Source organism: Carcharhinus amblyrhynchos, chromosome 8 (assembly GCF_965287045.1).
Source record: "Carcharhinus amblyrhynchos chromosome 8, sCarAmb.v2.hapA, whole genome shotgun sequence".
Taxonomy (NCBI): Eukaryota; Metazoa; Chordata; class Chondrichthyes; order Carcharhiniformes; family Carcharhinidae; genus Carcharhinus; species Carcharhinus amblyrhynchos.
Genome location: NC_137331.1, coordinates 113,184,489 through 113,209,256, shown reverse-complemented (window position 1 = coordinate 113,209,256; position 24,768 = coordinate 113,184,489). Strand labels below are relative to the sequence as shown.

General features: G+C 44.0%; 1 protein-coding gene across 1 annotated transcript in view; it reads left to right on the top strand.

The window, feature by feature from the left end:
• The window catches only part of LOC145346843 (piezo-type mechanosensitive ion channel component 2-like), an 895,380-nt gene that overhangs the window by 740,192 nt on the left and 130,420 nt on the right, over nt 1-24,768 (top strand). The window contains exons 35-37 of the mRNA XM_080194667.1: nt 6,905-6,982; nt 8,235-8,401; nt 19,680-19,879. Coding sequence (XP_080050793.1) covers nt 6,905-6,982; nt 8,235-8,401; nt 19,680-19,879 — 445 coding nt within the window. The remainder of the gene's footprint in view (nt 1-6,904; nt 6,983-8,234; nt 8,402-19,679; nt 19,880-24,768) is intronic.

Here is a 24,768-nt window from a genome sequence, read left to right as displayed (position 1 = left end):
CAATTTAGAATTTTAACTTTTGGACCAGACTTATCATTCACCATAGCTGTCTTAAAACTAATGGAATTGTGGTCACTGGTCCCAACATGATCCATCACTAACACTTCTGTCACCCGCCTTTCCTTATTTCCCAAGAGGAGATTAAGTTTTTCTCCCTTTCTAGTCGGGCCATCCACATACTGAATGAGAAACTCTTCCTGAATACAGAAATTTCTCTCCATCTAACCTCTAATACTATGGCTGTCCCAGTCAGTGTTGGGAAAGTTAAAATCCCCTACTATTGCCACGCTATTTTTCTTGGAGCTACTTGTAATCTCCTTACATATTTGCTCCTCAATTTCCTGCCAACTATTTGGGGGCCTATAGTGCTACCCGATCAAAGTGATTTCCCTCCTTATTTCTCAGTTCAACCCATGTAGATTCGGTGGCCGAACCCTCAGATATATCCTCTCTCAGTACTGCCGTGATGTTTTCCTTAATTTGGTCAAATGCTGCCTTGATGTCAAGATTAGTCAAACATTTCACCCATTGGGTTCAGCTCTTCTGTCATGTTTGGACAAAGGCTGTAATGGGTCCAGGAGCTGAGTTGCCCATGCCGAACCTGGCAGACTTTTAAGGGGCGTCTTGACAAATACATGAATAGGATGGGAGTAGAGGGTATGGTTCCCAGAAGAGCAAGGGGCTTTAGTTCAGATGGGCAGCATAGTCAGTGCAGGTTTGGAGGGCTGAAGGGCTTGTTCCTGTGCTGTAATTTTCTTTGTTTTGTAACCCACACTGAGTGTCAGTGAGCTGGTGATTGCAAAGCAATGGTACTTGATTGCATTGTGGAATTACCCCTTCCATCACTTTACTGATGATTGAGTAGACTGATGGGCATGACTGCTTTTTGTTTGCAGCATATACCTGGGCAACTTTCCACATTGCTTGGTAAACAGCACTGTTTTAGCTGAACTGGAACAGCTTTCCTAGGGCAGGGCAACTTCTGGAGCACAATTGTTTAGTAGTATTGCCAGAATATTGTCAGGGTCCATTGCCTTTGCAGTATCTAGTGCCTTTGACCATTTCTTGATATCATGTGGAGTGAATCAAATTGGCTGAACAACTGGAATCAGTGATGCTGGGGAATTCCAAAGGAGGCCAAGGTGAACCTAGAACTTCTGGCTGTAAATTGTTGTAAATGCAAGATTGCCTTATTTTTTGCATTGATGAGCTGGGCTACCCCCATCATTGAACCACCTTCTCTACTGAGTTGTTAAATTATACACCACCATTTATGACCACATGTGGTAGAACTGTAGAGTTTAGATCTGATCCATTGGTTGTGGAATAGGTCTATCCCTTGCTGCTTTTGCTGTCTGGCATACAAGTAGTCCTGTGTTTTAGCTCACCAGGTCAACACCTCATTTCTATGTATGCCTGGTGCAGCTCCTGGTGTCTGTCTTGCGCTCATCATTGAACCAGGTTGTTCCCCTGGCTTGGTGGTAATGTTAGAGTGGAAGGTATGCCAGGCCATGAGATTATAGATTGTGGTTGAGGACAATTCTGCTATTACTGATGGCCATATTGCTGATGCTAGGAACGCAAGACTAGACAAAATCATTCAACTTAGCATGGCAATTGGCCATCATGGCCACTGTCCTCTCCGTGCAGGCAGGATCTTGTGCTCAATCCTCCCGATACTGTCATGGACAGGTGCATCTGCAGCAGGCAGTTTGTTGAGGATGAGGTAAAGTATGCTTTCTCTATTGGTTCCCTTACCACCTGCCATAGACCCAGGCTAGCAGCTATGTCCTTTAGGACTCAGTAAAAAGTCTGACAACACCAGGTTTTAGTCCAACCTAATTATTTGATAATATACTCACAAGCTTTCGGGGTTAGCCCCTTCGTCAGGTGAATGGAGAGTTCTGGCCTCAGACAGAGCATATAAAGCACAGACAGTTTAGAGATTACTGATTAGAATGCGAATCCTTACACCTAACCTGCTGTTCAAGACCTGAAGTGGCTGATAATGTGAGTGGAAGGAGCACTGATCACAGTTTAAAGAGATGTGTATTGTCTCCAGACAGTATAGTGAGTGAGGTTTTAATCCCGAAAGCTTGTGAGTATATTATCAAATAAATAGGTTGGACTAAAACCTGGTGTTGTCAGACTTTTTACTGTGTTCACGCCAGTCCAATGCCGGCATACCCACATCATGACTTTAGGACTCGGCCAGCTCAGTGTGTGGTGGTACTACCAAGCAACACTTGGTGATGGACATTGAAGTCCCCATTCAGCGTACATTCTGCATCTTTGTATGTACTGAGGGGTACAGTACATGAAATAGGATGTTTCCTTGTGCATGTTTAACCTGAAGCCATGAGACTTCATGTGGTTCGGAGTCGATGTTTAGGACTCCCAGGACTCTTGACTGTATGTCGCTGTGCTACTACCTCTGCTAGGTTTGTCCTGCCTATTTCATTTCTTTGAAACTTTGATTTGATCAAACTGACTTACTAGGCCATTTCAGAGAGGGTTAAGAGTCAACCATGTTGCTGCCAGATCAGGTGAGGACATCAGTTTTCAAAGAACAAAGAGAAGTACAATACAGGAACAGGCCATTTGGCCCTTCAAGCCTGGGTCTATCATGATGCCTTTACTTGTTCCATATACCTCTATTTCCTCTTGATTCATGTACCCACCCAAATGCCTCTTGAATGTGCCTATCTCCCTGCTTCCACCACATTCACTGGCAGCACATTCCAGGCACCCACCACTCTCTGCATGAAAAACATCCTCTGCACATTTCCCTTAACCTTCCCCCTCTCACCTTGTAATTGACACTTCTACCTTTAGAAAAAAGCCTCTGACTATCCACTCTATCTATGCCTCTCATAATTTTGTAAACATCTATCAGGCCTCTCTTCAGCTTCCTTCTTTCCAGTTAAAACAATCTTAGTTTATTCAATCTCTCCTAATAGCCAACACTCTTGAGACCAGGCAACGTCCTGGTAAGCCTTCTTTGCACTCTCCCCAAAGCTTCTATGTCCTTCTGATGGTGTGGTGACCAGAACTGCATGCAATAGTCCAAATGTGGCCTAACCAAGGTTTTAGATGGCTGCAACATGATTTTCCAACTCCTGTAGTCAGTGTTCTGGCTGATGAAGGCAAGCATGCCATATGCCTTCTTAATCACCTTGGTCGCCTGTGTTGCTACTTTTAGGGAACTGTGAACCTGCATGCCCAGATCCCTCTATGTTAATGTTCCTAAGCTTTCTGCCATTTACAGTATAATTCATACCTAAATTTGATCCTCCAAAATGCATCACCTTGTTTTTGTTTGAATTAAACACCACCTACCATTTCTGTGCTCAAGTCTCCAATCTACCTATATCCTATTGTATCCTCTGACAATCCAAGGCATTATCAGCAATTCCACCAATCTTTATTTCATCTGCAAGCTTCCTAATCAGACCACCCACATTTTCCTCCAGATCACTTACCAGCCTCCAAACCAGCCTCCCATCCATTGATTCTGTCTACACTTCCCGCTGCCTCGGCAAAGCAGCCGACATAATTAAGAACCCCATGCATCCTGGACATTGTCTCTTTCACATTCTTCTGTCGGAAAAAAAATAGAAAAGCCTGAGGTCACGTACCAACCGACTCAAGAACAGCTTCTTCCCCGCTGCTGGCTGACTTTTGGATGGACTTACCTTGCATTAAGTTGACCTTTCTCTACACCCTAACTATGACTGTAACACTACATTCTGCACTCTCTTGCTTCCTTCTCTATAAATGGTATGCTTTGTCTGTATAGCTTGCAAAAGACAATACTATGTTAATACATGTGACAATAATAAATTATTTATATATACATTATAAACAGAGGTCCCAGCACTGACCCCTGCAGAACATCACTAACTACGAATCTCGATTTTGAAAAACACCCTTCCACTGCTACTCTGTCTATAACCAGTCCTGTATCCATCTAGCTAGCCCAATCCGAATCCCATGTAATTTTACTTTTTGTACCAGTTTGCTATGTGGGACCTTGTCAATTACATTACTAAAGTCCATATAAACTACATCCACAACCCTTCCCTCAACTTTCTTTGTCACCTCTTCAAAAACTCAATCAAGTTAGTGGGACATGACCTTCCCTGTACAAAATCATGATGCCTGTCACTAATTAGTCAATTTTCTTCTAAATATACGTGTATTGTGTCCCTCAGTATCTTCTCCAAAAGCTTCCCCAGTATTGACATCAGGCCCACCGGCCTATAATCTGCTGGATTTTGCCTGCTTCCTTTCTTACAACACGGGAACGTTGGCTATTCTCCAGTCCTCCAGAACATCGCCTGTGGTCAATGGGGATGCGAAAATATCTGTTAAGGCCCCTTGTCCTCGTCTCCCGCTGTAACCTGGGATAGATCACATCTGGCCCTGGGAACTTGTCTACATTAATGCAATTTAGGATACTCAACACTTTCTTCTTTGATACATTGATGTTCTCAAGGGCATTCTCACATATCCCTGACCTCAACATTCATCATGTCCTTTACATTGGTGAATGCCGATGCAAAGTAGTCATTAAGGATTTCACCCACTTCCTGTGGTTCCTTGCACAACTTCTCTCCATTGTCCTCGAGTGAGCCTACCTTTTCTCTTGCTACCCTCTTGCTCCTAATACATGCATAAAAAGCTTTGGGATTCTCCTTGACCCTGTTTGCTTAAGACATTTCACGGCTCCTTATTGTCCTCCTAATCCCATGTTTAAGTTCCTTCCTAATTTCACTGTACTCAAGGGCTTTGATAATATACTCACAAGCTTTCGAGGGACACCCTCTTCAGTGTCCCTCGAAAGCTTGTGAGTATATTATCAAATAAATAGGTTGGACTAAAACCTGGTGTTGTCAGACTTTTTACTGTGTTTACGCCAGTCCAACGCCGGCATACCCACCTCAAGGGCTTTGTCAGTTTTTAGATGCCTAGACCTATCACAAGTTACCTTTTTTCTTTTGACTAGGCTAACAATTTGCCTCATCATCCATGGTTCCCGAATCCTGCCATTTCTACCCTTCATTTTTGCAGGGGCACGTTTGTCCCGCACGACTGTCAAGTGGCCTTTAAAGCCTTCTATATGCCAGACATGGATTTGCCTTCAAATAGCCACTCCCAATCCACATTCCCCAGTTCCTGTCTAATTAGGATGTAATTGGCTATCGCCCAATTAAGCACCCTCACCCTAGGGCCTTATGTCCTTATCCATGATTACTCAAAATCTTACGGAATTATGAACGCTAACCCCAATATGCTCCCCCACTGAAACATTGGTAGCTGATTCCCCAATACAAAGTCTAGAATGGCCTCCTCCCTTGTTGGATTGTCAGCATACTATATCAAAAAAGCCCTCCTGGGTACATCTAACAATTGCGCTGCATCTGAGACCTGCCCGAAAGGGATTCCCAGTCACCCATCACAACTACCCTGTTTTTTTTTCCACACCTTTTCAGTAGCTGACTACACAGTGGCTCCTCTGTCTCCTACAGGCTATTGGAAGGTCTATACTACACTCCCAGCATTGTGATTTCACCCTTCTTATTTCTAAGCTCCATTCATAATGCCTCAATATAAGATTCCTTCAATGTGTCCTCCCTCAACATAGCTGTGATCTGCTCCCTTATCAGCAATGCAACTTCCACCTCTTTTGTTCCCCCTTCTGCCCCATCTAAAACAATGATATCCCAGAATATTAAGCTGCCAGTCTTGTCCCTCCTTTAACCATGTCTCTGTAATTGCAATTAGATCATAATGCCATACAGTTATCTAGGATCTCAGTTCATCTGTTTTACCTGTTATACTCTTGCATTGAAGCAAATGCACTCGAGACCTACAGTCCTGCTGAACCCTGCAGCTTCCCTCTGCACCACGTTTACCTCTGATTTGCAGATGCTGGCATTGGACTGGGGTGGGCATAGTAAGAAGTCTCACAACACCAGATTATAATCCAACAGATTTATTTGGTATCACAAGTTTTCTGAGTGTTTCTCCTTCATCAGATGAGTCTGAACTAAAACCCTCCCTCCTACACCAGCCCTTTAGCCACATGTTCAACTGTACTATCTCCATGCTCCAAGCCTCAGTAGCACGTGGCACAGGAAGTAATCCTGAGATTACTACCCTGGAGGTCTTGCTTTTTAGCTCCTAACCTTACCCCCTGGATTGTCTTCACAGGACCTTTGCCCTCTTCCTGCCTATGTCATTAGTACCAATGTGGACAATGACATCTGTCTGTTTACCCTCCCATTGTAAGATGCTCTGTAGCTGCTTAGAGACATCCAGAACCCTGGCACCAGGGAGGCAACACACCATCCTAGACCCTTTGTTTGCAGCCACAGAAATATCTGTCTGTGCCCCTGACTATCAAATCTCCTACTACTATCACTCACCTGGGCTTAGCTCTAACATGCTCCACAGCAGAACCAGTTGTGGTGTCACAGGCCTAGCTGCTGCTGATATCTCCTCCTGAGAGGCTATTCCGCACCCCCCCCCACAGTATCCAAAACTATATACCTGTTTCCTTCTGAACAGGGCATTAGTGAAAGAGATGGGTCTTTCTGACAATCAATCAATAATGGTTTCATGATCATCATTGGACTTTTAATTCCATATTTTATATGGAATTTAAATATCATCACTTACTCTGGTAATCAGCCATGATTAGAACTTGGTCTCTGGATTTCTAGTCCAGTGACAATATGGGCTCAATGTGTGTTCAGATAGTTGCCGTGTCTATTATGAAAGCGTTATGAGCTCACTTAGGTGTCTGTTTGAAGGACTATAAAAAAAAGGAGCAATTGTATAGATGACGCAACTAGAACAATTTGAGTTTGTTCACATGCCACTATACTCTTTTGGCTAGGTCACGTTGCAATTGAATGCGAAGAGACAGAAGAGCTGCCAACACCAGAAGAAGTGCGTAAAAATTCAAATGCACCAGGTATGACCTTTTAATTAAAATAGAGACAACTTTATGTAGAAATCGGTCTGGAAGAGAAATTAGGCCAATTCTCAATTGTAGAGTAAAGTTTAACAATTAGAAGCAATGGCATCAAGCTTCACGCAATGAAGATATCTCTTCAGAGTTCGGACATGGAGAATAATAATTTATCACAGAACATGTGATAAATATTTGATCTCTGTATCTATATGCTTATATTCCTGTGCACCAAATTCAGCATCAAGCATGTAAAATCTACCCCAGCCTGTTCTTACTGTTACAGTATTGGAATAATCTTTTATGACTGTTATTAACACAAAATAATCAAAGAGCAGAACAGTGTAGTTGCTGGAAAGCTGAAAAGAAAGAGAAAATGCTGGAAATAAACAACAGGTCAGATAGCGGAAAGAGTAACTGGGTGGAATTTTCTGGCCCTTCCTGCAGTTGGGATCTTCTGGTCCAGCTAAAGGCAACCCCCCAGGGCACGTTCCTCAGCAGCACAGCCAGTACAACGCAAATGGCCTTTGACATTGGTGACACCGCCAGCAACAAATGGCAAGCCGCTTCCCCCAGTCATGGCCTCCCTGTTATTGCCCCAGATGGCCCTCTCTTCCCCCCTGCCACTGTCATTGTCCCTATTCAGCCCCATCCTCATTCAGGCCCCATACCTTGGCACTGCACCTGGCAGTGCACACCTGGCACTGCCAGGGTGTCTGGAGGGTACTGCCAAGGTGTCCCAATGGGCATTGCCCCCAGTATGGCCATCACACTTGGTCTCCGCTACTGGAGCCAAGTATTGATTCACGCCCATGTGGTGTTCCGCCAGAAAGGAACATTCCATGAGGGGGTCAATCATGTGCTGAACTTGCTAATGTGATTGAAGTCAAGTCAATCTCATTAATCAGCCTGATTCCCTTTCTGGGTGCCACCCAGTTGCGCCAATGGAAAGGGGCCAGGATGATTGCAAACCATTTGGTGCCAGGCGCATAACCAATTCTTAGGCCAGCATACTATTTTCTGGGATCAATGCAATTTGTGCCAGGTGCATCAATGTTGGAAAATCACCCTACTTATTCCAATACAAATTCCAGCTTTAAATTTTTCAATTGGCCTAGTTCATTTCAATGGATAAAAAATTTTGAGGGCCTACTTCTATGTCTGAATTTCCTATGTGCAATCAATGCTGGAAAGGCTAAATTCACTCCTACAATTTTTAACTGACTATTTCTAATAATGCTTCTCTTTTTTTCAGATAATGTCATCAAGCGAGTGTTTAATCTTCTGAAGTTCACGTGGGTTCTCTTTTTGGCTCTGGTGGACAGTTTTACAAAATGGCTCAATTCCATCTCAAAAGAGTGCATTGATATATCTACAGTGCTGAGGATTGAGAGATGTATGCTTACAAGAGAAGTGAAGAAGGTATGACAAATTGGGATAATCTTTCTTAAAATCCTGTTTATTGACTGAAGAGATTTAATTCAGAAAATCAATTTTGTTTCTAAAATGCTGCAGCCTATTATCCTGATGCTTATGCTCACTATATTACTGTTATCTAGACTTAGTCCATTTGATGATAATAGGTGTGATATTGAAATGGTAGCCAAACAGGTTGAACCTGGGTTCAGTTCTCGCATTGGTTGACTGTCTCCAAAAGTTTCCTCCAAATGCTCCGGTTTCCTCCCATGGTCCAAAGCTGTGCAGGTTAGTTGGATTAGCCATGGTAAACATGTGGCATTATGGGAATAGGGCTGGGTGGTGGGCCTGGATAAGACTCTGTCAGAGAGTTGGTGCAGGCTCGGTGAGCTGAATGGTCTCCTTCTGCACTGTAGCAATTCTATGAGGTACAAATTTAATACAACAGCACTCGACTTGTTTGTTCATGGTGGTCTAGTAAGGCCCATAACTGGGCCTAAGTAGCATACCAGCAGAGAATTGTAGGCTTCAAACAGGTGACCTGCTGTAGACTGATTCCAGTTGGGCAGGATATCATCCTATGCCAACCACCTGACAAAGCAATGCAGAGGGCCTAGGTGGGGAGGGGAGGTCTTGAATAGTAGAGTGAAAGGGCAGAGATATTTAAAACTTTGGCTTTCTGGTTAGGTTGGTCAATGACTTGTACTACTACATTGGAAACATTAGCTCACAAAGAAAACCTTTCAATTATATTCATTTCATAATTCCAGAATTATACTTTTCCATTGTAGCTATTCCATTCTAACTTTTCCTTCTGAGCCCAGTATGCTCAACCAATCTTCCTGGCAACACATATCAAATTCTTGATCATCCTTTGTGACAATTATAGGTTAGAAAAGTAATGCATTTTGGACCGTTTTTCCTCCCAAGCAGATATTAGTCCTACAAATAAAACATTCCGATTTTGAAATTGCTAAATTACATCACATTAACTGTTACATTTACAAAAGCTGTTCCATGTCATCTTTTGTAATTAGCAGCATATATGAATCACAACATAGTTAAACAATTAGACAAAATGAGCAGAACAATCCGAATTATGTAGTATTTTTAAATAAGTCTCAAATTTGTTTCAGTGGTGCCACTGTTTTGGCATGACTGGAGACAAATAAAGGTGGGTTAGTCCATTCTGCCAGTGTTTGGCTGGGCCAATGCCAAATGCCATTTTGAAGGGTGATATTACAAGTACACAATCTGCCATTTTGAACCTTGCTTGCCTTATTAATGCTGTCTGTTAAACATGTAAAGCTGAATAAGCATTCAACTGTGCAGGAGACACTCTATCACGAGTTCTATTGAAAGGCAAGAGCATTCAACTTTCAGGTGAGGTTTTGCTGCTGCAGCATTTGTAGAGGAGTTGACAGAAGTTCTTACAGTCAGGAGGAAGTGCTGCTGTGTCTTTGTATGGGAATGTGTGAATTTAAAAGGCCTCTGAGTTTATCACTTACTTCCGGCCCTACCGATCTAGGGTGTTTTTCTAATTGCACCTCAGCCATGAGGAATGTCAGTTACACTGCATGAAAATTGCTCTACCTTCCCAAGCCTGCCCCTTAGCCACAGAGTACTGCTAGGATATCAATGCGAAAAGCAATCAAGGTTATTGTTGCCCTCAGTTTCTATGCCAGTTGAGCCCTAGGGTCCAAGATACCATCAACATATCAGTTTGCCATCAATCACAGCATCTGTGATAAAACAGAAAATGCTGGAAATATTCAGAAAGGGGGAGCAGTCCGGTAACAGCAGAGGGTGACAAATTTTAACAAACATGGTCTGATTGGCACGGCAACAATTCTGTTTCAAGTCGATGATCTTTCATTAGAAGTAGAGGGACATAGGTTAGAGTAAGTGAGGGGAACAGGTTTGAAATGACCAATGGTACACTGGCAATTCTCAATGAAAAGGCAAGAGGGTGAAGAGGTCAGAGGGAGGGGTCCAGGTGGAAGGAATATACTGAGCACGGAAGGACTGCTGACCAAAGAAGTGGGCACAGAAGCAAAACTCATTGAGGCAGGGTTTTTTTTAAAAATTCACTTCTGAGATGAGGGTGTCACTGGCCAGGCCAGTATTTAGGGCGGCACAGTAGCACAGTGGTTAGCACTGCTGCTTCACAGCTCCAGGGACCTGGGTTCAATTCCCGGCTTGGGTCACTGTCTGTGTGGGGTTTGCACGTTCTCCTTGTGGCTGCATGGGTTTCCTCTGGCTGCTCTGGTTTCCTCCCACAGTCCAAAGATGTGCAGGTTAGGTTGATTGGCCATGCTAAATTGACTGTAGATGCATAGGTTAGAGAGGATTAGTGAGTAAAATATGTACAGATTGGGGGTGGGGCCTGAGTGGGATTGTGGTCGGTGCAGACTCAATGGGCTGAAGGGCCTCTTTCTGTACTGTAGGGATTCTATTCTATTTATTGCCCATTCCTACTTACCCTTGAGAAGGTGCTGGTGAGCTGTCTTCTTGTTTCACTGAGGTCACAGGTGTAGTTACACTTTTAGTGCTGTTAGGGAGTGAGTTCCTGTATTTTGACCTAATGACAGTGAAGGGCTGGTGATAGAACATAGAACATTACAGCGCAGAACAGGCCCTTCAGCCCTCGATGTTGCGCCGACCAATTAAGAAAAAAGCAATGACCCTCTAACCTAAACCAATCCCTTTCCATCCATAAACCTATCCACGGACCTCTTAAACGCCCCCAAACTTGGCACATCTACAACTGCAGCAGGCAGGGCATTCCATTCCCTCACCACCCTCTGGGTAAAGAACCTACCACTGACATCCGTCCTATAACTACCACCCCTTAGTTTGAAGCTATGTCCCCTCATGCTAGCTTTCTCCATCCGAGGAAAAAGGCTATCACTGTCCGCCCTATCTAAACCTCTAATCATCTTGTTTCAATAAGGTCTCCTCTTAGCCGCCTTCTTTCTAACGAAAACAACCTCAAATCCCTTAGTCTCTCCTCATAGGACCTTCCCTCCATACCAGGCAACATCCTGGTAAACCTCCTCTGCACCCTCTCCAATGCCTCCACATCCTTCCTATAATGTGAGGACCAGAACTGTACACAATACTCCAAGTGCGGCCGCACCAGAGTTTTGTACAGTTGCAACATGACGTTGCGGCTCCGAAATTCAATCCCCCTACCAATAAACGCCAAGACACCGTATGCCTTCCTAACAGCCTTATTGACTTGATTTCCAACTTTCAGGGATCTATGCACATATACACCTAGATCCCTCTGTTCGTCAACACTATTCAGAGTCCTACCATTAGCCCTATACTCTACACATTTGTTATTCCTGCCAAAGTGAATTACCTCACACTTTTCCGCATTAAACTCCATCTCCCACCTCTCGGCCCAGCTCTGCAACTTGTCCAAGTCTCTCTGTAAACTATGACACCCCTCTTCACTATCTACCACTCCTCTGACTTTGGTGTCATCAGCAAATTTACTAATCCATCCTTCTATACCCTCATCCAGATCATTTATAAAAATTACAAACAGCAGTGGCCCCAAAACAGATCCCTGAGGCACACCACTTGTAACCAAACTCCATGACGAATACTTTCCATCAACCACTACCCCCTGTTTTCTGTCAGCTAGCCAATTCCCGATCCAATTAACTAAATCACCCTCAATCCCATACATCTGCATTTTCTGCAGAAGCCTTCCATGGTGAACCTTATCAAACGCCTTACTAAAGTCCATATATACCACGTCAACTGCCTTACCCCCATCCACCTCTTTGGTCACTTTTTCAAAAAACTCAATAAGGTTAGTAAGGCACGACCTACCCTTCACAAAACTGTGCTGACTATCTCCAATCAATTCATTACTCTCTAAATAACTATAAATGCTATCCCGAATAATTTTTTCTAATACTTTGCCCACAACAGAAGTAAGACTATAATTCCCGGGGAAGTCTCTATTCCCCTTCTTAAACAATGGGACAATGCTCGCTATCCTCCAGTCTTCTGGCACTATACCTGTGACCAACGACGACCTGAAGATCAGAGCCAGAGGCTCTGCAATCGCCTCTCTTGCCTCCCAGAGAATCCTAGGGTAAATCCCGTCCGGCCTAGGGGACTTATCTATTTTCAAACCCTCAAGAATATCTAGCACACCCTCCTTATCTACTTCAATACTATCCAGTTTACAACCCTGTAACCCAGTGTTCTCCACAACTACATTTACGTCTCCCTGCGTGAATACCGAAGAGAAATATTTGTTCAGTGCCTCTCCAATCTCTTCCGGTTCCACACATAACTTCCCACTGCTGTCTCTGACTGGCCCTGATCTTGCCCTAACCAATCTAAAGAAAGCCTTAGGATTCTCCTTAATCCTATCAGCCAAAGTCTTCTCGTGTCCTCTTTTAGCTCTTCTTAACTCACTCTTTAACTCCCTCCTGGCTAATCTATAGCTTTCCAGTGCACTACCTGAGCCCTCAAGCCTCATCCTGACATAAGCCTCCTTTTTCCTTTTAACCAGCGAATCAACTTTTTTAGTGCACCACGGTCCCCTTGCTCGACCATTTCCTCCTTGCCTGACAGGGACATGCTTATCAAGGACTCGCAGTAGCTGCTCCTTGAATAAACTCCACATTTTGGATGTTCCCAGCCCCTGTAGTTTCCTAGTCCAACCTATGCTCCCTAATTCTCTCCTAATAGCCTCATAATTACCCTTCCCCCAGCTATAACTACTGCCCCTAGGTTCAAGCCTATCCCTTTCCATCACTAAGGTGAACGTAACCGAATTGTGGTCACTATCACCAAAATGCTCACCAACTTCCAAGTCTAACACCTGGTCTGGCTCATTTCCCAGCACCAAATCCAATATAGCCTCACCTCTAGTTGGCCTATCTACATACTGAGTCAAAAAACCTTCTTGCACACTTTGTGTAAAAACTGACCCCTCTAACGAGCTAGAGCTATAGCTATTCCAATCAATATTAGTAAAGTTAAAGTCTCCCATAACAATTACCCTATTACTTTCACTCCTGTCCAGGATCGTCTCTGCAATCCTTTCCTCTACCTCTCCAGAACTTTTAGGAGGTCTATAAAAGACTCCCAACAGGGTGACCTCTCCTCTCCTATTTCTAATCTCAGCCCAAACTACCTCAACAGACAAGTCCTCATCAAACTTCTTTTCTGTCACTGTGATACAGTCCTTGACTAATAATGCCACTCCTCCCCCCCCTTCTACTCCCTTCTCTACTCCGACTGAAGCATTTGAACCCCTGAACCTGCAACAACCATTCCTGTCCCTGCTCTATCCATGTCTCTGAAATGGCCACAACATCAAAGTTCCAGGTACTGATCCACACTGCAAGTTCATCCACGTTATTGCGAATACTCCTCGCATTAAAGTATACGCATTTCAAACCATGCTCTACTCCACCCCCACGATGCCGTGCTTTACAGTCCTCATCTATGACTCCCTCGATCTCATGCCTGCTACTCAGGATCCCACCCCCCCTCTGAATCAGTTTAAACCCCCCTGCATAGCCTTTGCAAATTTTCCCCCCAAGATATTGGTTCCCCTCTGATTCAGGTGTAGACCATCTCTCTTGTAGAGGTCCCACCTACCCCAGAATGAGCCCCAATTGTTCAAGAACCTGAACCCCTCCCTCCTGCACCATCCCCTCAGCCACGAGTTCAAACTTTCCCTCTCTCTGTTCTTCTCTAAACTATCCCGTGGCACAGGCAAGAGTCCCAAGATAACCACTCTGTTTGATTTGGCCCTAAGTTTCCACCCCAACTCCATAAATTTCTGTTTAATATCCCCTTCCCTTATCCTCCCTATGTCATGTGTCCCCACATGAACTATGACTTGGGGCTGACTCCCCTCTCCCTTAAGAGTCTTGAACACCCGCTCTGAGACATCCCAGACCCCAGCCCCTGGGAGGCAACACACCAGCCCTGAGTCCCGTTCATTACTGTTGACTCTCCTATCTGTCCCCCTAACTATGGAGTCCCCAATCACCAGGCCCAATCTTTTACTTCCCCTACCCACCTGAAGGCTCAGGTGGGTAGGGGACCTGCTCCCTTTGGCTATCTCCAGTTGATTCTTCCTCAACTGTAGCCTCCAGGACAGAAAACTTATTTTGGAGGGGAACAGCCCTGGGGGATTGTCTCCCCGATTGCTTCTTACCCCTCTCCCTAGCAGTTACCCAAGACTCATTTTTAGGAGTGACTATCTCTTTGTAACTCCTGTCAATGTCCGCCTCAACCTCCCGAATTATCCGGAGTTCCTCCAATTCCAGCTCCAGCTCCTTAACACGATCCTCTAGGAGCTGCAAGTGTACACACTTCCTGCTGGTAGAATCAGCAGGAACACTACTGGTGTCCCTCACCTCATACATACCGCAGGAGGTGCAGCTTACTGCCTGAACCGCCATCTCTGAAACAATTTCCAGGAGGGAAAAAAAACTTCCCACACACTTATTATTAGGTTAGAGGAGGGGGGAGGGTGGGATACTCTACCTGTGTAGAGGATGGGGTATCCTCTCTATACCAATTAATAGGGTCAGAGAGACAAAAAAAAACAACTACCGGTAAGCCTCCTTATGACGACTTCCGGTTTCTAGCGAATTTAAAAAAAAAGATACAGAAAAACCACCGCTGCTCGCAACTTTAACTAAAAAGAAAAAGTTTAAAAATTGCCTTAATCACGAACTCCACACTCGCCCAAATCGGTGCCTCTCCGTGCTGCTCCACAGGAACAATGAGGCCGATACCCGGAGGTAAGTACTTATAAAGTTAAAAAAAAAGCTACAACTACCGGTAAGCCTCCTTATGACGACTACCGGTTTCTAGCTAACTTTAAAAAAAAGGGTACAGAAAAACCACCGCTGCTCGCAACTTTAACTAAAAAGAAAAAGTTAAAAATTACCTTAATCTCGAACTCCACACTCGCCCAAATCACTGCCTCTCTGTGCTGCTCCACAGGAACAATATACTTCCAAGTGATATATTTCCAAGTACTGCTGAAGAATTAAGTCAAGGACGTGCATATGGTGGCTCATGGTGTTGATTGAGAATTTCAGGGTGCAGTGAGAACAATGGTTTGAGGAACATTGAATGTCTCAGATACCTTTAATAATGAACAAAACAGGAAGAGTGAAATTTTAATTGGAGCTGGAGAAATTGATGATTAAGGAAATATTGGTAGGGGGATTGAATTTAGGAGTCGCAGCGTCATGTTGCAACTGTACACAACTCTGGTGCGGCCGCACTTGGAGTACTGTGTGCAGTTCTGGTCCCCACATTACAGGAAGGATGTGGAGGCTTTGGAGAGGGTGCAGAGGAGGTTTACCAGGATGTTGCCTGGTATGGAGGGGAGGTCCTACGAGGAGAGACTGAGGGATTTGGGGTTGTTTTCGCTAGAAAGAAGGCGGCTAAGAGGGGATCTTATTGAAACATATAAGATGATTAGAGGTTTAGATAGGGTGGATAGTGATAGCCTTTTTCCTCAGATGGAGAAAGCTAGCACGAGGGGGCATGGCTCTAAATTAAGGGGGGGTAGTTATAGGACGGATGTCAGGGTTAGGTTCTTTACCCAGAGGGTGGTGAGGGATTGGAATGCCCTGCCTGCTGCAGTTGTAAATGCGCCTAGTTTGGGGGCGTTTAAGAGATCCGTGGATAGGTTTATGGACGAAAAGGGATTGGTTTAGGTTAGTGGGTCATTGTTTTTTAACTGGTCGGCGCAACATCGTGGGCCGAAGGGCCTGTTCTGCGCTGTAGTGTTCTATGTTCTATATGATGAGGAAAGCAAGTTTAAGTTGAAACCTGATCAAACAGAAGAAGGGAAATAGGAAGCAGTGAAGGATATGGAAATCCCATTGGAGAGAAGGACAGAACTTCAAGGTGGGCATTCTTGTTTCAGAGGTGGCAGTGAATTAAGCACTGAAGGTCCTCACTAGCAAGGATCATGTATGGTTCCCATAAATGGACCTGCCCGCTGGATATTGGGCACTCCCAAAGGGGAAGGGGCCAAGGGGGTGTGACCTGAAGGCAGCAGGATTACCGGGGAAAACACTGCGCGTTCTGCGACCGTGACTGGGGGGCAGCGACACCGCACAGTCTACAATCGCAATCAGGGGAGGCAATGCTGTGCACTCTGAAACTGTGGCCAGTTGGTGGGGGAGAGTGGGGGCACGATGCTGCACTCTCTGCAACTAACAAGCAGCTGGTCTGTGCACAGAAGGGGTTGAATCGGCCAGGGAGTCGTAGAAATGTGGCAAATATGTGCAGGAAGAAGCCATTTGGCCCTTCGAGCATGCACCACCATTCAGTATGATCATGCACTTTCAGTATCCCACTCCCACTTTCTGTTCCTACCCCTTCATCCGTTTAGCCACAGGGGTTGCGTCCAACTCCCTCTTAAACATATCTAATGAACTGGCCCCAAAGCTTTCTGTGGTAGAGAATTCCACAGGTTCACAACTCTGAGTGACGAAGTTCTTCCTCATCTTGTTCCTGAATGGGTTACCCCTTATTCTTACTCTGACCCCTAGTTCTGCACTTCCCCAACATCAGGAACATTTTTCCCTGCATCTAGCTTGCCCACTCTCATCAGGATTTTATATGTTTCTATGAGATACTCTCATTCTTCTGAATTCCAGTGAGTAGAAGCCCAGTCAATCCAGTCTCTCCATATGTCAGTCCTGCTATCCCAGGAATCAGTCTGGTGAACCTTTGCTGGATTCCCTCAATAGCAAGAATGTCCTTCCTCAGACTAGGAGACCAAAACTGCACACAACACCCAAGGTGTGGGCACACTCAGGATATTGAGGCCCTGGTCAAGAAGAAGAAGGAGGCACATGACATGAATAGGCAACTGGAATCAAGTGGATCCCTTGAAGAGTATTGAGGGTGCAACAGTAGAGTTAAAAGAAAAATCAGGAGGGCAAAAAGGGGATACAACATTGTTTTGGCAGATAAGACAAAGGAGAATCCACAGAACTTCTACAAATACATAATGGGCAAAAAAGTAACAAGGGAGAGAGTAAGGCCTCTTGAGGATCAACAAGGTCATCTATGTGCGAATCCACGACAGATGAGTGAGATCCTGAGTCAATATTTCTCATCAGTATTTTTGTTGATGAGAAAAGCATGGACATTAGGGAACTTGGGAAAATAAATAGTGATGTCGAGGAATGTACATATTACAGAGAAGGAAGTGCTGGAAGTCTTAAAGCATATCGAGTAGATAAATCCCTGGGACCTGAAGAAGTGTATATCCCAAGACACTGTGGGAAGCTAGGGAGGAAATTGCGGGTCCCCTAGCAGAGATGATATTTGAATCATTGATAGTCACAGGTGAGATGCCTGAAGATTGGAGGGTGGCAAATGTTGTGCCTTTGTTTAAGAACGGCTGCAGGGAAAGCCTGGGAACTACAGACCAGTGAGCTTCACATCTGTGGTGGGTAAGTTGTTAGAAGATATTGAGAGACATAATCTACAGGTATTTAGAGAAGCAAGGACTGATTAGGGACAGTCAACATGGCTTTGTGAGTGGAAAATCATGTCTTACAAATTTGATTGAGTTTTTTGAAGAGGTAACTAAAAAGGTAGATGAGGCAATGCAATTGATGTTGTCCACATGGACTTTAGCAAGGCCTTTGACAAAGTATCACATGGTAGGTTATTGCATAAGGTTAAATCTCACAGGATCCAGGGTAAGGTAGCTAAATGGATACAAAAGTGGCTTGATACTTCACTGGAACTCTTCCAGAGCATATAAAATGCTGGAAAATGATCAGTGCGTCCACTATTTCTGAGGCCACGTCCTTGAGTACTCTGGGATGTAGAGCATCAAATCGTAGGGTTTAATCCCAGTAATTTCTCCAATACAATTTCCTGAGTAATAAGGATTCCCTTCAGTTCTTCCTTCATGTTTGACCCTCTGTCCCATAGAATTTCTGGAAGGTTATTTGTGTCCTCCTTAGTGAAGACAGATCCAAAGTATTTTTTCAGCTGGTCTGCCATCTCTTTGTGCCCATTATGAATTCACCTGTAAGGGACCTACATTTGTCTTCACCCATCTTTTTCTCTTCACGTATCTATAGAAGCTTTTGCAGTCAGTTGTAATGTTTTCTGCAAGCCTACTCTCGTATTTTGTTTTCCCCTTCTGAATTAAACCCTGCGTCCCCTTCTGCTGGATTTTAAATTTCTCCCAGTCCTCAGCTTTGCTGCTTTTTCAGGCCAATATATTTGCCTCCTCTTTGGCTTTATCACCAACCCTGTTTTCCCCTGTTAGCCATGGATGAGCCACCTTCCCCATTTTACTCTTACATCAGATAGGGATGTACAGTTGTTTTAAGTTCATCTGACGTTGCCTATCCACTGTCAACCCTTTCAGTATTCTTTGCCAGCTTAACCTAGCCAATGCAAGTCTCATATCATCAAAGTTAGCTTTCCTCAAGTTCAGGACCCTAGTCTCAGACTTAACTGTGTCACTTTCCACCTTGAAGAATTCTGCCATATTATGGTCACTCTTTCCTGAAGGATCTTGCAGCGCAAGGATGCTAATTAATCCTCTCTCAGTACACAATACCCAGTCTAGGATGGCCTGCTCTCTAGTTGGTTCCTTGACATATTTGGTCAAGAAAATCATCCATTGTACATCCTAAGAAATCCTCCATCCCATTGCTACTGTCATGACTTAACCCTTCAGTTAACTTAACAACAACAACAACTACAATGCCAAGAAGAAAAAGAAAAGAAAAACTACTTACCAGTTACCAGCCAATCACTTATCTGTTGGCTGCGACTTCACAATTCAATTTCTTTCTATTTCTCACTTGCCCTCGAGTCTCCCTCACAGATCTGCCTCTCCACTACTCCCAAAATGAGCACCTCTTTTCCATCAGCACTAAATTTCCAATACCCTCACTCTGGCTGAATCTCACTCTAGCTGCAGTCTCTCTCCACCAGCAGGCGCAAGCTCACTGGTTATGCGCTTGCTAAAACCACTGCCTTAAATACAGCTGACGTGAGCTGAGATGACCCATACCAGTTTAAAATACCTATGTGTTCACACCTCTTGAGGCTCTAATCAGGCTTCAGTCAATTGACAGATAATTGCCACTTAGCTACAGGGTTGGTTGCTTGCTAACACCTACTCTGCCAAGGACCTTTGCATTATAAAACCATGCGAGCATAGACAACATCATATTACACGAACTGGCCTTTAAACCTGCTCACCATCTTTTGTGTTATTATACCACAGGGAAATGTTCCATGCCGTGACAGTATCCATAATTACTACAAGTACCAGATGAAATTGCACAGTTCACGGGAGTCAGGTCTGGATAGAAATGACGATGGTGCCAGATGTGCTGCTCTAACGATCCACGAAGGAAACCGAGAAGTGAGTGCTGAAAGAATGGATAGCACGGATTCTGTAGGTTCTCGTGATAGTCTCTCCAGGTAATTGCTTCAGAAATGCTTGTTCCTAACATTTTATCGCTTGTGTCCTATTGGAAAATATTTAAATTCAATTGTCTGACCAGACCTGAATTTAACTAATGTTCATTAACATTTAAAAAAAAACTGAATTCATTATAAAGGATCTTGCTTAACTCTATGCACATAATCTTCAGGCTATTGTTTTTCATTAAATATGTACATATGACTTGGGCACTGAACACGGGGATGAATGCCTGTGCCTGAATGTTAAGGCCCAAGATGCATCCTCAAGCCTCATTATCATCTAGCCAGTAAATTATGGATGCTTAGAGATTGCCCATTGGCACAGGGGAATAGAAAATCAGGCTGCTGAAACTTCAGCAACAGTGCTCTGGTAGGTGACTTAAAGGGAATGGTAATGAAAGTGTGTGAGTGAGGAAGAGAATGATCGATTAGGGATGTAGCAGTGTTCTGGTATTCCAGAGTATTGCCCATTCAGGTGTGGCTACCTCAGATCGAAGAATTCTCGTAGCAGTTGCCTCAAACAGATTTGAGGTTTGATGTAAATAAACTAACATCTATTTCAGATATAGGCATAACATACAACCATAAGTGACATTACACGATGAAGCAATTCATGTAAACAATTTCTGATTCTGAACCAAAGAGATAGAACCCAATCAAGGAATATCATTCCATTAACAACAATGAAGCATAGAATTTAGAAGTTATGCTTTGCACTTTAGACCAACTTGTTATTGTAATTCACAAGAACAGAGCAAACCAAATCCTGGGATTCTTTTCCCCTGGTAAATATGACTAGTACTAATTCACTAAACAAATGGAAAATAATGCTTATGACATTCTATATTTTAAGTGATAAGTTCATATTTCCAGTTGAATTAGGATTGCCGCTATAATGGTTTATCTTTGTCCATGCTCAAACTCATGGACCAACAGATGTGGCACTGTTGCAAACTGATTTTGATGAACCTTTATCAATGTGGTGCAAAGTGTACTTGCTTCTAATAAACCTGAATTTCCTGCCCTCCATACTGGACGCTTATCAGGCTATATTAAGTCCACAAAATGATTGTTGTTGATTTAAATGTTGCAGCCTATAGATCTATAATAAGCCACCTTCTTGAACCACTGCCGTCAATGTGTTGTTGATCAATCCAAAATGGTGTTAAGGAGGGAGTTCTAGGATTTTGACTCAGCTACAGTAAAGGAACAGTTATTATTCCCAAGTCAGAATGACATTAACTTAGAGCATTTGCAAATGGTGATATTCCCATTTACCTGCTGCCCTCTCCTCCTTGGTGCTCGAGGTTGTGTGTATGGAAGGTACTGTCATGGCATCCTTGGTGAGTTGTTGCAGTGCAACTTGTACATGGTACCCACTGCAGCCATTAGGGTAGAGGAAGCAGCAAATATTTAAGATGATGGATAGGAGACAGATCGAGTGGGCTATTTTGTCCTGGATGAAGAACTCTTGCATGAAGAAGCTCAACTCATCCAGGCAAATGGAAAGTGCTCCAATATATTGTAGATGATGGAAAAACTTAGAAGAATCAGAAGATGAATTACTTGCCATAGATCTTCCAGCCTCTGACCTGCCAAGGATACCATCATGAGTTATGGTGATTCATCTCCAACAGCCACAACTATCTTCCCCATTCTTCCTCTTTGCTAGGTAGTGGAGTGTTTCTCCCTGTTTCGCACTGACTGCAACATTGATGCCACACTCAGTCAAAAGGTGCCTTAACATCACCTCACCTCTTGAATTCAACTCTTTTGATTATGTTTGGACCAAACTTGTACTGAGGTATGGTGCCAAGTTCTCCTACAGGAACCCAAACTGAGCATTAATGGGCAGTAAGTGGTGATTGAAAGCACTGATTTCAATGATTTCAATGATTTCAGACCAACAGCTATTTGGTGCAGCCATATAATAGAGGAAAACACTGAAATGTGACAAAAGAGCAAGATTCATCACAGCCTATGAAAAGACCTCAATATCAAAATGACTAGTTTCCAGAGATTCATCATCAAACAGCAACAAAAAGAATACCATTAAGTTACATTGACAACATGGATAAAACATGCACAAATTTTCATATGCCCAGCAGCTGAAATGTAAAGGTTCCTAAACAGTTATAGTGAAATAACAGGACATGAGAAGACAAGATTCATTTTGAATAGTAGTAGACAATAATATTGTAAGCACACCAACTGACAGTTTCATTGACTACACCTTCTCACATCCTTCCTCCTCATAAGGATTCAATTTCATTGACTACTCTGTCTCAGTCTTATTTATTTTGGTGATGAAACCTTCCACAGATATATCTTCCATTTCCAACAATCAACGATTCCACGCCACAATAGTTGACAGGTCCTTAACTGTATTTGACCTAATTCCTGAACTTTCATCCCTTCTGCTTCCTCCAGAACCATTCACTTTCCACCCACCAGCCTCACGTTCAAAGAATCATACCCCATCATTTCCACCAGCTCCAACACAATGCCACCACCAACGTAACCATTCGTTTTTCCTCTCCCTTCCCCTTTCAAAAGCCTAAAGCCCATATTTCACTTTCTTCAGTTCTAAAGGCTCGAAATGTTAACTGTTTTCTCCCCAGAAATACTACTGAGTATTTCAACTACTTACCCATATTTCAAAAAATATTCATAGTTTTGGTTCCAGCTTAACTGATAAATTATACTTTATAATAACTAAAGATTAAGGCCAGGATTCACTAAGACCGCTCGCCCCTAATGGGAATCCTAACAGCCTGTTGAATCAGGTGACCCTGAGCAAGTAGGAACCCAATAAATATGCAAAGCCCTTCATTTTATTGCCATTAGAGGGCTGAAAGGCCGATTCTCCATCTTGCCACAATGCATCCACCTCCCCAGCTGGAAATCTGTGGGTGTTATTTGGTGCAGGCCCTAAAAAGTGGAGACATGGCGCCAAGGAATCCAAGGGGGATCAAGAAGGTAAGTGCTCTTCTAAACATTGTCGTGGGCTGCACAGGGGGTTGTGCAAATCAACAGGGGGTGGGGAGGTTTCATCTTGGTGCAAAGGGGTGACTTCGGAGGAACCCTCAGGATGAAAGTGCTTTGGCTGAACTTCTTTATGGTGCAGTTAAACAATAGCAATGCACTCAATCCAGTATGTTTCCTACAACAATCAATTCACAATGTGGCATTGCCCTGGCTTCATCCAATGAACCACAGTTGTCGTCTCTCCTCTCTGAACTCCTTTCATCCACCAGGTACATCACTTTCACGAAGGCTCTCCCTCTTTCAGGTTTCACTGAGCCCAAGCTGCACACCTCTTTGATCTCTCTTCATTGACAGCCCCACAGCAGATGAAAAAGGATATGGCCAAGGTTACTACACACAAGGATTGAATGCCCCAATAGCAGATGAAAACTCTGTTGCCAGACAGCCCATGTCAAATCAAAAATTTCATTGTTCATACCATCAGTCAGTGTTCCATGATGGCGTATGCACTCTCGCTTTGTCCTACAGCTGATCACTGCCCTAATTTTTTCCCCACTGGATCAGGTTAATAGTATTGGGCCATTTCTGCAGATCACACCAGCAGTTTGACAGGGCTCTCATTTTATCCATTGGCTACATCATTGTATGGTGTGAAGCTTCCAGCAAAAGTACACATATCTGAGTTTCACTAAGCTAAAGTCAGTGGCACCAGTTCACCTTTTTCCGAAGGAATCACATTCCTGCCCAAAATTTGCATCAGCACCACACAGTTGCCACAACTCATCCAAGAAGGCACAAGGATCCCTCATTGAAGGACTGTAGTGTCAACTCTGTGTCCTAGAAGGGGCTGAGGGCAAGGGTTGATTGGTTGGTTAGTGGTCTGTCACTCGAGTTGAAAATGCCAGCTCATACTGTGGCTGTGCAGCTGATTGGAGTGTGGCAACTACTTAAGAAGAAGGTGGGTTTTATTTTTAATATTTTAAGCGTTTGCCATGCTTCTTTGTCTCTAAGAGCAACTGTGCCTTTCACACGCCTGCTTGCCTAGAGCCTCCTATCAGCTGTTCATCAACATCGTAGATCGGTAGTATCCAGGCACTAAATCTAAGTCTAGGTTAGTCTGGGAAAGAGGTAGTCACAGGCAGGGCCACGAGGCTCTTGGCCACGGAGCCACTAAGGAGTGCGCTTGTACCAAAATATGATGTGCATCATAACTGGTAAGGTAAAGGGGGGGAGCGACCAGACTAAAGGCTCTGATCGAATATGAGGGGCCATGATGCAAGCTAGATGGTGTGGGCAAAAGCTGCTCAAACCTGCAATGGGCAGCAGGAATGGTGAGGGTTGATCATCCTTCATATGCTGAATCATGATGGGATTAGGGAGGACCATCTGGTTCACTGATGTCCTTTAGGGAAGAAAATCTGCTGTCCTTACCTGGTCTGGCCTACATGTTACTCCAGAGCCACAGCAATGTGGTTGACTCTCAACTGCCCGTGGGTAATTAGGGATGGGCAATAAATGCTGACCAGCCAGCGATGCCCATGTCCCACAAATGAATAAAAGAAAACTTGAGGAGTAAGGGATGGATGAACTTGCTGACAGGCTCTCGCTTTCGCTCGTTCCTCTCTCACGCTCTCTCTCTCCTTTACAGTTCTTCACAGATTGAAGATGAATATTGTTCTTTTTCTTGCTGAGGCAGTGAGAGTGCTAGGGCCAACCCAGTGCCATACGAACCAGCACCCAAACATCAGGAGGCTGCGTGACTACTGCCTGACTATCAGACTGAGGAGGGGGAAAGAAGACATTGATACTGTAGGCTATGTGTCTACAGGGGAGCTGGTCTTTTCACGAGCTGATGGACAACATGTGTTACTGAAGACTGCACCTTCCTTGGGACACAG